Here is a 12,970-nt window from a genome sequence, read left to right as displayed (position 1 = left end):
ACCCTTTGCCATCTTTATCTGTCCGGGTACTCATATAGATGAGACTTTCAAGGCTTTTGGCTCTGAAAACACAAAGAAATTCACATAAAAGGCTGCATACTGAAATGAAATTGTGTGGTATCTTGAAAGGTCAAATGCAATAAACATTCTCCATGAATTGCTCATTTACTCTTATTGAATGGAAGAGCAGAAATCCTTCTGGGTAATTATGTCTGAACTAAATGTACAATGCTGAGAGCACTACCCCATCTGCCAGTACATTTCCATGCCAGAGGATACAATCCCCTTGCAGCTAATGTCTGAAGGAATAAGATGAGCAATCTGCAAGGTAAGATTTTCATATTTGAGACAGATGCACTTACCTTTTCTCTCTTTCTTCTACCTTTGGATTTGCTCTGAAGAGACCATCAAGACCTTGATTCCTTTAAATGTATTGATTTTAAAAAGCCTCATCAGTGATAATGACCAATGCTTAACTCTATAAGAACATAGACCAGTTTACATCTAAGACAGGAAACAGAAGCTTGTTGGGGAAGATGAGCTACAATTCTTGAAACAGGTATATTCATAGACTCAAATTTTAAATTGTAGTGGGTCTTAGATAAAACAAAATAAAAGATATAAACTGGGGATCTGTCAATCACAATAGGTCTATAGAGGTGTTACTTGGATTCGTGGAGCATTTCTACCCTTTTAGCTTTCAAGCGTGGGTTTTAAAGTGAGCCCATGTTACAGTGATGGTCAGGACACACAGAAACCTGAATTTTCAGGCTAGGTGTAGTGGCTTATGCCTGTAATCCCAGTACTTTGGGAGGCCAAGGTGGAAGGATCACCTGATCCCAGGAGCCCGAGACCAACCTGGGCAACATGGTCTGACCCCATCTCTACAAAAAATTAAAACTTAGCCAGGCATGGTGGTGGTACCTGTAGTCCCAGCTACTTGGGAGGTTGAGGTAGGAAGATTGCTTGAGTCCAGGAAATGGAGGCTGCAGTGAGCTATGATTGTATCACTGCACTCCAGCCTGGGCGACAGAGCGAGACCCTGTCTCTAAAACGAATGAACAAACAAACAACAAAACTGGATTTTCAGGATCTCCTGAGAATGCTCTGCTGTCCTGCAACACTAGACTCAGTGGAGACCCTCAGCTGGAGCTCAGCTGAGAAGCAGCTGTGTGCTCAGACAGGGCATTTGCTCTCCTTTTGGCCGCAGTTATCACAGTCAGTCTCCTCACCCACTCACACCTGCCTGGTCTCAGCGGGCCGTAGAGTCTGTGACTCCTGATCTAAAACCTCCTCTCCTTGTAAATGAGGAAACTGAAGAGCGGCAGATTAAGTGATCATTATTGCCAGAACAGGATAGGAAAAACACATCTCGGGATCCTCTGATCAATGAATTCATTTGGCATTTCCCCGTTTTCTCCTTCTCTTTGATCACTGTTTAGTGGGTTAGTATGCAAAGTAATAGAGAGCTTGCTTACATTATACTTACCACAAACACAAGCCTTGATTATTCATTTTTCTCTCTTGGCATATTTCAAGTTATACAATTATAAATGATTCAAAACAAGAAGATACAGCCTGGGCAACATAGTGAGACCCCATCTCTACAAAAAATTAAAAATTAGCCACACGTGGTGGCACAGGCCTGTAGTCCCAGCTACTTGGGAGGCTGAGGCAAGAGGATGGCTAGCGGCCAGGAGGTCAAGGCTGCAGTGAGTTATGATTGCACCACTGCACTCCAGCCTGGGTAAGAGAGTAAGACTCTGTCTCAAAAAATAATAATAAACAATATAACATTAACTATGATAATAAAATGTTTTTTGTAATGGTTAAACTAAAATTATTCCATGATCAAACCAAATTCTGTTTACATTTTAGTTAATTAATATTTCAGGAAGAGAAAAGTGGTTATTTATATAACTGCCTTAATAAACAAATGGAGTATGAAAATCAAGAACACTTTCATATTAGTATCTTCAGACTTTAATAACCATTCATCATAACAATGAAATGATGATGATTGCTGCAAGCTTTTATTCAAGATTTGTAGGATATTTTTGACTACCCTGGTATGTGGGTCCTCATGCTCAAAGACTGGAAAAGCATAAAAAGTCACAATATGCAACTCAGTAATAAAAAATAAACATTTAAAAATCTTACCTATTCAAGCTTTTGTTCATTTTGATGAGATTATCCAATTCTTCACTTTGGGAAGAGAAAAAAATGTTTAACATTAGTAAAAAGCTTGCCCAGGGTCAAAGGGTAAATTTGCCTTAAAATGACAGTTCTCTGAAATACAACACATCCCACTTTTATCATCTGCGAAAATCCTGATGATCCTCAAAGCTCTCATCCAAAACCACTTTCTCCAGAAAGCCTTTCCTAGTCCTCTAACTGAATAGAGTCCTCTACATTTTTGGAGCCCTTGCAGCATTTGTTTTTTCTGCACCTGCTTTATGACAGTTCTGTGACTATACTTTGAGTTATAGCCATTGCACACTGGTCTCATGTTAATGCTCCTACCTCAGCACAGGCACACATATGCACACCACTTAAAATTTAGAACTGTATTTTACATCAGACACACTTCTGTGTTTTAATACAGTGTCTTTCATACAGTAGATACTTAATACCCACTTTTAATTGAGTCCACACATAGGCACACTGATTAATTATAGCATTGTGCAATGTACTTGCACACATAGCTTCTAGAAAACATTTGTTCATCAGTAAGTCTGGCTTCCTTCTTGAGCTCTGCTACTTCATTTCCAGGTCAGCTAAATTTGCTAGCCTGTTTCCACATTTGACAACTGCAAAGCCTTTTCTGGCTGCTGCTTCAGGAGCAACCTATTTAAATTCTTAGGTTCAGGAATTCTATTTAAACCACATGGGTTCAACTTTCTCCCCTAAGCGGGCAGCCTAGGTGAGGTGGGGTGGGGGTTTCACCACAGTGCTATTGGTTTCTTCCTCTAGTTCCCTGTCACAGCATGTCCTTTCTCCAACTTTTCTATTCATGACCTACCCCCGACCACACACACACACACACACACACACACACACACACACACACACACACACCTTGCCCCACCTCTCTTGCCTTCCTCAGCAAGTTTTTCTGTTCACAAATCAGTAGTTACGCATTCAAGTTTCCTCGTTAAGGACACATGGAGTACGATCCAGGACTCATCACTTATTCATTGGTGAATCTGGGCGAGTTACCTAACCTTCTGTGGACTTAATTTTCCCATTTGTAAAATGAGAATACTAATCATACCCACCTCAGAAAAGATTCATAAGCTCATGAATATAAAGTATTTAGCACAATGCCTAACAAGTCATAAATTCCTGATTAATTTGGGCCATTATAATAAATAATGCCCTGTTATTATTAAATTTTTTGTTTAATAAATGCTTGCTATACTTTTTTTTTTTTTAAGACAGAGTTTCACTCTTGTTGCCCAAACTGGAGTTCAATGGCATGATCTTGGCTCACTGCAACCTCCGCCTCTCAGGTTCAAGCGATTCTCCTGCCTCAGCCTCCCGAGTAGCTGGGACTAAAGGTGTGCACCACCATGCCCAGCTAATTTTTGTAGTTTTAGTAGAGATGGGGTTTCACCATGTTGGCCAAGCTGGTCTTGAACTCCTTACCTCAGGTGATCTGCCCATCTCAGCCTCCCAAAGTGCTGGGATTACAGGTGTGAGCCACCATGCCCAGCCTAGTAAATGCTTGCTATACTTATTTTTTAATTGCACTTAGAAACACCAAGACTTCGACTTAGCTTTTAGAGAGATGCAATTGCTAAGTCACTTATGTGCTTGAAGATGCCTGGCACGATGACACTATAGCAAGAATAGCTGCTGAGGGTAGTCCTCTTAGAGACCCTAAATTAACAGCCAGTACATAGATGAATCCTGTCAAGTAGTTTTAGGTATCAATGGTATAATTGTTGCCTGAGAATAAATACTGAAATACAAAAGTTACTGCCTCTAACAACAACAACAAAAATTAATGCTCTATCCTTGTGTGTGACAAACACTACCCAGTCCCTTGACACAGTAACCCATTACTGTTTCTTGCTTGATATTCTACCCACTAACTCTGAGACTAACAATCTGTTCATGTCCCCAAGGGAAAGAGCAAACCCACGAGTCCTATAAATTTTAGCCCCAGGCTTTTCTGACTGGCATGAGTCACAATGATGAGATTATCAGGATTTGGAGTTGCTTTATCCCAAGAAAATTAGCATAAATCATGAGAAGACACTCTGTGGCAAATTAAATAAAATGGATACTGTATTCCAAATAAAAAACTTAAGCTTTCAAAATGACTTTAAATTGATGAAAGCTTTGGATATTAAGTTTCACCATTGCATGTGTAACAAATTAAATGCTCTTAATCAGATAGCAGTAACATTCCATTTCACAAAGAGCAGCTCGGATAACTAAAGCCATTTCTACTCCCTGCGGATGGTCCAAAGAAACAATACTCTATGATGACTACCATGAACATTTTTCCTGATCCCTGTCAAGCAGCAACTTCTCTCTGTGATAAATGTACCTGGCTGTGGAATTTGAGCATTATGGCTAGGGAGCAGGGACAGGAAAGTTAAACTAACTGCCTCTCTGATGGTTTTTATTTGATTTACACCAAACCATAATTTCCCTTCAGAGTCACTCACTTATCTGTTTCTCAGATATCCCGATCACCCACCAAATCACTGTCTAATCCCTACTGGAAACAAAATATTACCTGCAACAGAAATAAATCAATAAAATTAGAGATCTAGACACTTCAATGAGGGAAGACATGGAAATGAAACATTCAGGACAATTTCTATAGACTCTGTCTGGATTCAGAGCTCCTATTTTGTTTATGAATTTGCACAGAAAAGCCAAGTGTCACATTTTCTTCTCTTCAATTCTTTTGACAGAGACTGCAATCTCTAACAACACTCTTAGCATTACTAAAATGTATTACACAAGGAATATTTTTGAGAGCTTTGCACTTAAACAATGGAATATTATGATTTTACCATAATCTGTTAAACACTGTGTACAAAGCATCATGTCACACACTGTAAATGGCAAATAAGACAAAATATCTGCCCTGAGAGACTATAGAGATGATAGAGAAGGTAACACACTTATGCAAATATCAGGAAACAAAACTGAGTATGATTCGGTTTTATAAAATATGAATAGTGCAACTCTAAGTGCTAATAGAGGCAGAAGTCACATCTCACTGGATCACTCAGGGAAGACAACAGAGAAGGTGCCACTTGATCCAGATCTTGAACAATGGGCAGGGCTTGGATGGATTGGCATGGTGGCTTGAGGCTGGAAAAGGCTACCATGTGGTATAAACAAAGCCAGAGTATTTGGAAACTACAGAGAGAAAATGGTTTCCCTTGATATGAACGTAGGATAAATATAGGAGTGAAAACAGAAATAACTGGAATGTGAGGCTGGAGCCAGGTTGGCAAGGGCTTTGAATGAGGTTATATGCCATTGAATGGGCAATGTAGATCTGGTTCAGTGATTGAGCAGAATCTTTGGAAAAATTCTGGCATTGATGGGTGATAATAGTTTAGTGGAAGGAAAGCCTGAAGAGTGTAAGTAAAGCTGAATAACTACTCTAATAATCTGTGAAGGAGTCAATGGGGCTTTAAACTAGGGGAAATCCGTGTACACATGAGGAACATTTTAGATGTTTAATTCGTGCATGCATGATACTACCTGGGGGAAGGAGAAAGAATAATCAAGAATTATTCCAGAAAGGTGAGTCTGCAGGAATTCAAGAACAGAGAAGTGAGGAACAGCACATTTGGGAAGGAATTTGGATATGACCTTGGACATCCTGAGCAGTGGTGCTAGGAGATGAGTGGAGATCTGGACCAGCAACATAAATATAGGACTGGATATTTGGAATGAGGCTTGACAGCTGAGGTCACTGGGCGAGTAAAATTGCCAGAAAAAGCAGCAGAGTTGGAAGAGTGTCCATAAATGTCGGCACCATCCACTATTCAGGAATACTTATCTGGAGAAACTGATGCTTTCTTATTTTAAATTATATACAATATACAGCACTAGGATTTTGTTCATATTTGGAACTTTTAAAGGTGTGGTTAAGCATTTTTGAAACACCAGGGAAGATAAAACCCAAGCTCAAAAGCTCTGAGATCTCACCCTTTGTCACTTCTCTGAAGTGAAGTGGCCACTTTGACGATGTTATCAAGATCCTGACTCCTTCAAAGAATGAAAAATAAATACAGGTCAATGACAGTCGAGCTATTTTTGAAGGAGCTAAAATTTCTCATTTGTTTTCAGTAAATAAAGTAAATAGTCTAGGTGGTGTTCAGGAATTACTGAGTTTAACAGAATGACAAAATGGTTCTATTATGTCAGCTCATGGCACACAGAGACACACACATCCCCCATTCACAAACACACACACACACGCACACACACACACACACGCACACACACACACACACGCACACACACACACACACACTCCCCTCTGTTATTCCACCTGGGTGTTGCCTCTGCCATCTAGTGCTCACTGAAATAACTACATTTTCTCCTGAGGACTTGTATTGCCAGCTCCCAGGTTCTATGTTACAAAAAGGACATAGAAAACAAAATCCATTTAACTGACAAGTAAACACAGAAGTGAGTTCAAAAGGTTTCCTACCAGAACCAAGCAGCATTAAGCAACAGATACAATTAATTAATTATTCCTTTTCACCCCTAAAGGGGTGAAAATGTTTGTCTTCTCAGATTCTAGAATAGGTGGAAGCACCTGAGCACATAGAGGGCTCATGTATTCCAAATCACATCAATGCCAATATCCCTGGATCATAAAAGGAACAATTAGGAAAATTCTTATAGTAATTAAGAACTGTGGGCTGGGTGTGGTGGTTCACACCTGTAATCCCAGAACTTTGGGAGGCCAAGGAAGGAGGATCCCTTGAGGCCAGAAGTTTAAGATTAGCCTGGGCAACAAAGGGAGATCCCCATCTCCACATACAAATTTCTTTTTAAATTAGCTGGGTGTGGTGGCCTGTGCGCGTAGTCCCAACTACTCAGGAGGCTAAGCCAGGAGGATCTCCTGAGCCCAGGAGTTTGAGGCTGCAGTGAGCTATAAGTTCTCTGCTGCACTCCAGCCTGGGTGACAGAGCAAGATACTGTCAAAAAAAAAAAAAAAGAAGAAGAAGAAGAAGAAAAGAAAAGAACTCAGTATCTCATAGAAGGTTAATAAGGTTCCATGAAGAAAGGATTTTGTAGCCAAGTAAGTTGGGAAATGTAACCGACTTTTGCTGATTTGGAATACACATAAGCACACTAAAGATTCTGAAAAGTTCTGTGGCAGAAAACTCTATTAAATTGTGTTTCCTAAATGTAGTGAAACACTGAACTCTTCTTTTGCAGAACATGCATTGACATCCTGTGGCACATAGAACACAGGTTGGGGAATGCCAAGAGTGGTGCTGTAAGCTCCTCAGAGCAAGGGAAACATGACTTTCTCCAAAGAAGAGAATCCATGTGATGTGTCTTTTAGAATGGCACTCTTCTGAAAGTCAAATGGAGATAATATAAAAAATGAAAAGTATATAAGTTTTAAACTTCAAAGTAATTTTTTCAGTCATAAAAATCTTTTGACTGAAAAATTATCATGTTGATAGACCTATAAAATTGCACTGTTTAAAAACTATTTTCAAAAAGTAATTTTTTTTCCTTAGAAAAGGGAGAAAAAGAAGACACATCCAGAACAAATGCTAGACTAAATAGGATGTGCAAGACAACAAGCGTAAATTAGAAGTGTAAATCGGGAGACCAGACATTTGGGGAATGCCACCTTACCCTCCCCCGCCCATGACATTTGGTGAATGTCCCTTAACAAATGGCATCAATGTGCTTCTTCCTGATGCTGCAGGAGGAGTTGGACATGCCTATGTTCAGCCAACACTAGACAAAGATTTTGTAGCACAAGTTCAACTGAACAACTGTATTTCCACCTCTTTATTTATACATCCACACCAACTATATCATAGACCTCAGAGCAGGTCCTGGGAATAAAGAGGTGAGCAAGCTTTCCTGCCTTTACTGGGTTTGATCTTATCCTGTTACCTTGTTCACACCATTTTGGTAGTTTTCTTAATGGAAAGTTTGGGATAGAATCAAAAGGAACAAAATTCTGAAACTGCCTACAAAAACATTTATTACTATTTTGGAGTCAGTTGGAAAACTGATTTTGTCTACCTTGTTATTAATTGCCTTGCATTTTTTAATGTGCTGAGAAAGCATACTTTATCATTAGTACAGTTACGTAGATATAAATAGAAATCAGTGTACCTTATATTTCTTTCAGCAGATCTGTTGGTTTCTGTATATACACCAGGTTTAGGTGGATGTATCTGCCTATATTTTCAAAGTTAAAAGATTATATCAGTCAGAAAAGAAAACACTTTTTTTGATAAATTGAAATTTATTTTTAAAAATTTATGTACAAAAAGATCAGTGTTTGTTGGAACCGTAACACTACCTGAGATAACAAACTTAAATTCTTTGGGTTGGCGGGAACTCCAGTATACTGAGTTTGTAATTTAATCTATCTTTACCGCATATTTGTAAGCCACTGGATCTATCTAGACTTATAAGTTCTAAATATGTTTATGTTGTTTTTTGTTCTCCATCAATAAAGCATTTTCATACTTATCTCTATCAGATAATGATATAACATTTTAAAATATTAATTTTTGTTATGGGCATCAAAGGGATTTTTTTCTTAAAGAATTATCCCATTTGAATACTATCAAGAAATATATTTGTTCATAAAAGGTGGGAAGAAGAGTCTATGTTTCAAGTACACCTACAACATTGGGAATGACCATACTAAGCTGACAGAATTAAATTTTATTATGTTAGGTTCTGGCACAATTTAAGACTTTTCTCTACTCTTTTTTAAAGTATCTGGTTGACCTACTTATACATTCCTACTTGTTCTCAAGAAGCTATATTCGACTATTTTTTGTACTCCTGAGGACATGTGTTAATTACACAGGAAACACTTCCATTTCATATTCTTTCATTAAAATCATCTTGCTGTGATTAAAGTAGTCAGGACTTAAAAAAACATGCAAGTTGTCCCAATTTTATTTTTTACATCATTGATAGAATAAAGAAATTTGAGTAGTAAGTTCCTGTGAAATTTAGCTTCCTTTAAATGTAAACAAGCTTGTAGCTCTAGTGATGCTGATTTTAGATTAGAATATCGGTGGTACTAAGGCCAATTAATTTTAGCTCCTTAAAACAATTCTATTCAAATTGGGATTTAATTGCTCAATACTAGAAGAGTTACAGGAAAAATAATGTAAGATTAAAAAGCTTGAGAAGATATTTTTAAGAGATCATTATAATCATCATACAAACAAAAAGTTATAAATCTGATCTATATTTTTAATTAGTTCAGTGAAGAAATATTCTCTTGACTCAATTTAAAAAATTATGCTCTCATCCTATGGACAAAATTTAAAAGGTCCTGTGCAGTTTCACTGAACAGAAATTCAAACCTGGAGTTTTAACACCTATTGCTACATAGTCCTGCTGCCCAGTCAAAACTTTGTAACTGAAGTTACTCTCTTAATGAAGAATATTTCTATAATTGTGTCTACTAAAAAGTAGTTCTATGATTGTGTCTTATTAAAGAATAGTTTCATAATTGTGTCTTACGTGGTGTCAAAAAAATCACCATCAAAGAGCAAAAATACAAAAGAAGCAACAGTAGGCAATCAAGCAGATGTAATGTAGTCAATCTTCATTGAGTTACTATTTTTTAATCTCACAATAATAATGGAAATGTGGGGTGTACATCTTGAAAAATTGTTCAAGATATATTAAACAGTTTAAATGTAACACATGGGAAGAGTTCAGATCTCTGAATTTGTTTCCAAGTATTAATTATAGAGTGACAGAGATTCAAAGCTGAGAAGCAAGTCTATTTTTCCTGATTCAGAGACAAGTCAATTAGAACATCTTTCAAAATTTGTGATAGTTTTGAAATAAATTACAAATCCCTTCAGTAAAAAAAGATTAAAGAACTACTCAAAGGTATTTGTAACATAAGCAAGGATTTGAGTGGTAACACAAAGTTTCAAGAACATCGTTCATCAGAATCTGTATCTCTTAGTGGGAAACTTAACTTGGAACAAACATGAACAAAAAATACATTTTTAATATGGTTTATATGTATATTATATGTAATACATGTCAAATACATATATGTATTTATATTTGTATATTAGGAGCAAATATATAAAAAGTCTGTGTACAAACACTTTCTGAACATGAATATTGTTCCATTTTTATCTTGAAGGCATATTTTCTTAAGACAAGTTAGCCATTAGTATTCAAAGACAAACATAAATAAACATATGTGTTGGGAAATAAAATTAGAAAAAGTTCTACAGGTGCTTCTTTAGGGAATGTGCACACAAAACATTCATGCTTTGCCCACAGCGGGTCACAGTCCATTTACTTTCATTTCCCTTGAACTTCATTCGTCAAGAAATTCTGGAGTACTAGGTCTTACCTATTATCCTGTCTCAGCTGGTTAGGAGAAGAAACAGGAGAACTGGGCTTTGGAGGTAATGGAGGGTGAACACCTGGTTCCCTTTAAAACAGAAAACAGCAGTTCATTTCACCATGGAAACATGGTAAATTTTAGCATCTATTAACTGAATGCATTTATTGCCTACATAAAAATATCCTTTTCATCTTACAATCCCCATATGTGAGGTACCTGAAAGGTCAGAATCCATGGAGCACTAAACTTTAAAGAAGTCAAATATTGAAAATATGTGTATTTTTAAAGTTTATTTAATCAGGTTCTTGAAAACCCGATCCTCTTTCACTATAGTTTGGACTATACTATGTTCTTTAAATAACTCAATATTTTGCTAGTATATCTAGCTCTAGTCATGGCATTTCAGGTCAGCAGTGCATGAGAACTGTAAATGGTCCTTGGGTATTAATATATAAGCTTCTTTGGGGATTATGTCAACTATCAGGCTGCTATGGAAATAGCAAGAAAAGGCTTTAATTTCAGAGACCTCAAGGTAGCATTGATTTGAAGCTCTTAACTAAATCTGACTTAAATATTGTCAGCACAGGCCACTTTGATGCTGACAAAGCATATATACAATCTACCGTCAGCCTAAACTTTCCAATGAAGCACCGCGGCAGTCTCTGAGTTGGCAGGACGTAATGAGGTAGGAACAGGAGATGGGCAATTATGTGCACATTTTGGATGGAGTCAGCACCTTACTAAGAGTATGTCACTCCCCTATGTTCCCCACCACTACCACCCCAGCAGTTCTCTATTTGTCCTCAACATAAACTCTGTACCTAGTGAAAGAACCCTCTGATCCTGTGTACCCTTCTGGCTTCTGTAGCAATGGTAGATAGGCATGTGGGCTAGAGTCAGGCTGCCTGAATTGCCAGCTGTGTGGTAACAGGTTAACTTGATTCTGTTTCTTCATCTGTAATAATCTTTCTAATAGGATTGTTGGGGTATTGTCAGGACTGAATGAGATTGTGCTTTTACTCAACAAACATTTATTGGTAGCTTTCTATGTGCAAGGAAGGCTTTCTGTGAGCTGGGTAATGTCCTTGTTCTCAAAGGCTTTCAATATACAAATAAATATATGTCAGAAGAAGAAAAGTGCTGTGCAAATAATAATAATAATAAAACAGAATAAGGAGATATAGACTGATGGAGTGGGAAGATTATTTTATTTAGAATGGACTGGGAAGGCCTCTCTGTCAGGTGAAATTTGAACCAAGACCTGCAGGAAGTAATAGAGTAAGCCATGAGGCTATCTGGAGAAAAAGCATATAAATACAGCCATCATTAGCTTAGAGATGGTATTTAATGCTTTAAACTGGCAGAGATCACTAAGGGAGTCAGTGTAAGTAGAGACAAAAAGAGGGCCAGGGGTTGGACTTTCAGGCCCTGCAATATTTAGAGGTCAAGAATATGAGATGAAAACAGCAAAAGAATCAGGAGGAGTGGCCAAGAAGGAAACAAGAGTAATAGAAGGGCGTGGCATCCCAGAAGCCAAGCGAGAAAAGTTTCAAGGAAAGAGTACTTGGCCATTTCAGATGCTACTGTTAATCAAATAAAAACAAGGACTGGGAAATTACCATGGTTTGGCCAACAGAGTGGTCTTTGGTCACCCTGATAAGAGCAGTTTTGATGGAACGATGGTGGGAAAACAAAAAAAATTATACGAGTGGACTTAGGAAAAAATGGGGCAGCAAGGAGATAGAGGCATTGAGGCAGTTTGGCAGTAAAGTAGGAAGACAGAAATGGGTAGCTACTTCGAGGCTGATGGATCGAGGAAGGTTACTACAGCATGTAGATATGATGATGGGAATGATCCAGTGAATCATTGATGCAGGAGAGAGAGGGGGAAATCACTAGACAGATGACTTTGAGAATTGATGGGACCTAAGGCACAGGGTGGTGGTTGATCTTAGATGGAAGTACAGAGGGCTCATTCACAGCAGCAAGAGGGAAAGAACTAGATGGGTATAGCTGGGGTATGTTCATTGACTCAGAGTGAGGAAGGTTCTCTTTTGTTTACTTCTATTTTCTCAGTAAAATAACAATCAAGATCATTGATTCAAAGCGAGGAGGTTGAGTAGGGGTTAGGACTGTGTGAGAAAGAAAGAGGGGGAGAAAATGTGTGAAATGGTTTTCTAGGCAAGCAGAAGAGTAAGTGGACCCAGGAAACGTAGTAAGATGGTGATGATGATGATGTACTATTATATGGGGTCATTATGTGCCAGAAACTTTTCTAAGCACTTTACATATATTAACTAATGAAATCCTCACTGCAATCCCAGACATAAGTATTATTCTTCTTCCCATTTTACAGATTAAAACACTGAAGCACAGAACATAAAG

General features: G+C 37.9%; 1 protein-coding gene across 19 annotated transcripts in view; it reads right to left on the bottom strand.

Moving 5' to 3' along the window:
- SCEL (sciellin) overlaps positions 1-12,970 on the bottom strand; it is a 169,363-nt gene that overhangs the window by 45,435 nt on the left and 110,958 nt on the right. For 13 of the 19 annotated variants that reach the window (XM_055359654.2, XM_055359648.2, XM_055359656.2 and 10 more), the window contains 6 exons: positions 10,592-10,672; positions 8,356-8,421; positions 6,187-6,246; positions 2,161-2,205; positions 363-422; positions 3-62 (listed from right to left, as the gene is read on the bottom strand). In XM_055359654.2, coding sequence (XP_055215629.2) covers positions 3-62; positions 363-422; positions 2,161-2,205; positions 6,187-6,246; positions 8,356-8,421; positions 10,592-10,672 — 372 coding nt within the window. The remainder of the gene's footprint in view (positions 1-2; positions 63-362; positions 423-2,160; positions 2,206-6,186; positions 6,247-8,355; positions 8,422-10,591; positions 10,673-12,970) is intronic. The other 6 variants (XM_055359655.2, XM_055359657.2, XM_055359662.2 and 3 more) reach the window with 1 other exon arrangement.

Source organism: Gorilla gorilla, chromosome 14 (assembly GCF_029281585.2).
Source record: "Gorilla gorilla gorilla isolate KB3781 chromosome 14, NHGRI_mGorGor1-v2.1_pri, whole genome shotgun sequence".
NCBI lineage: Eukaryota > Metazoa > Chordata > Mammalia > Primates > Hominidae > Gorilla > Gorilla gorilla.
The sequence above is the reverse complement of the archived record's forward strand: the minus strand, read 5'-3'. Positions and strand labels throughout refer to the sequence as shown.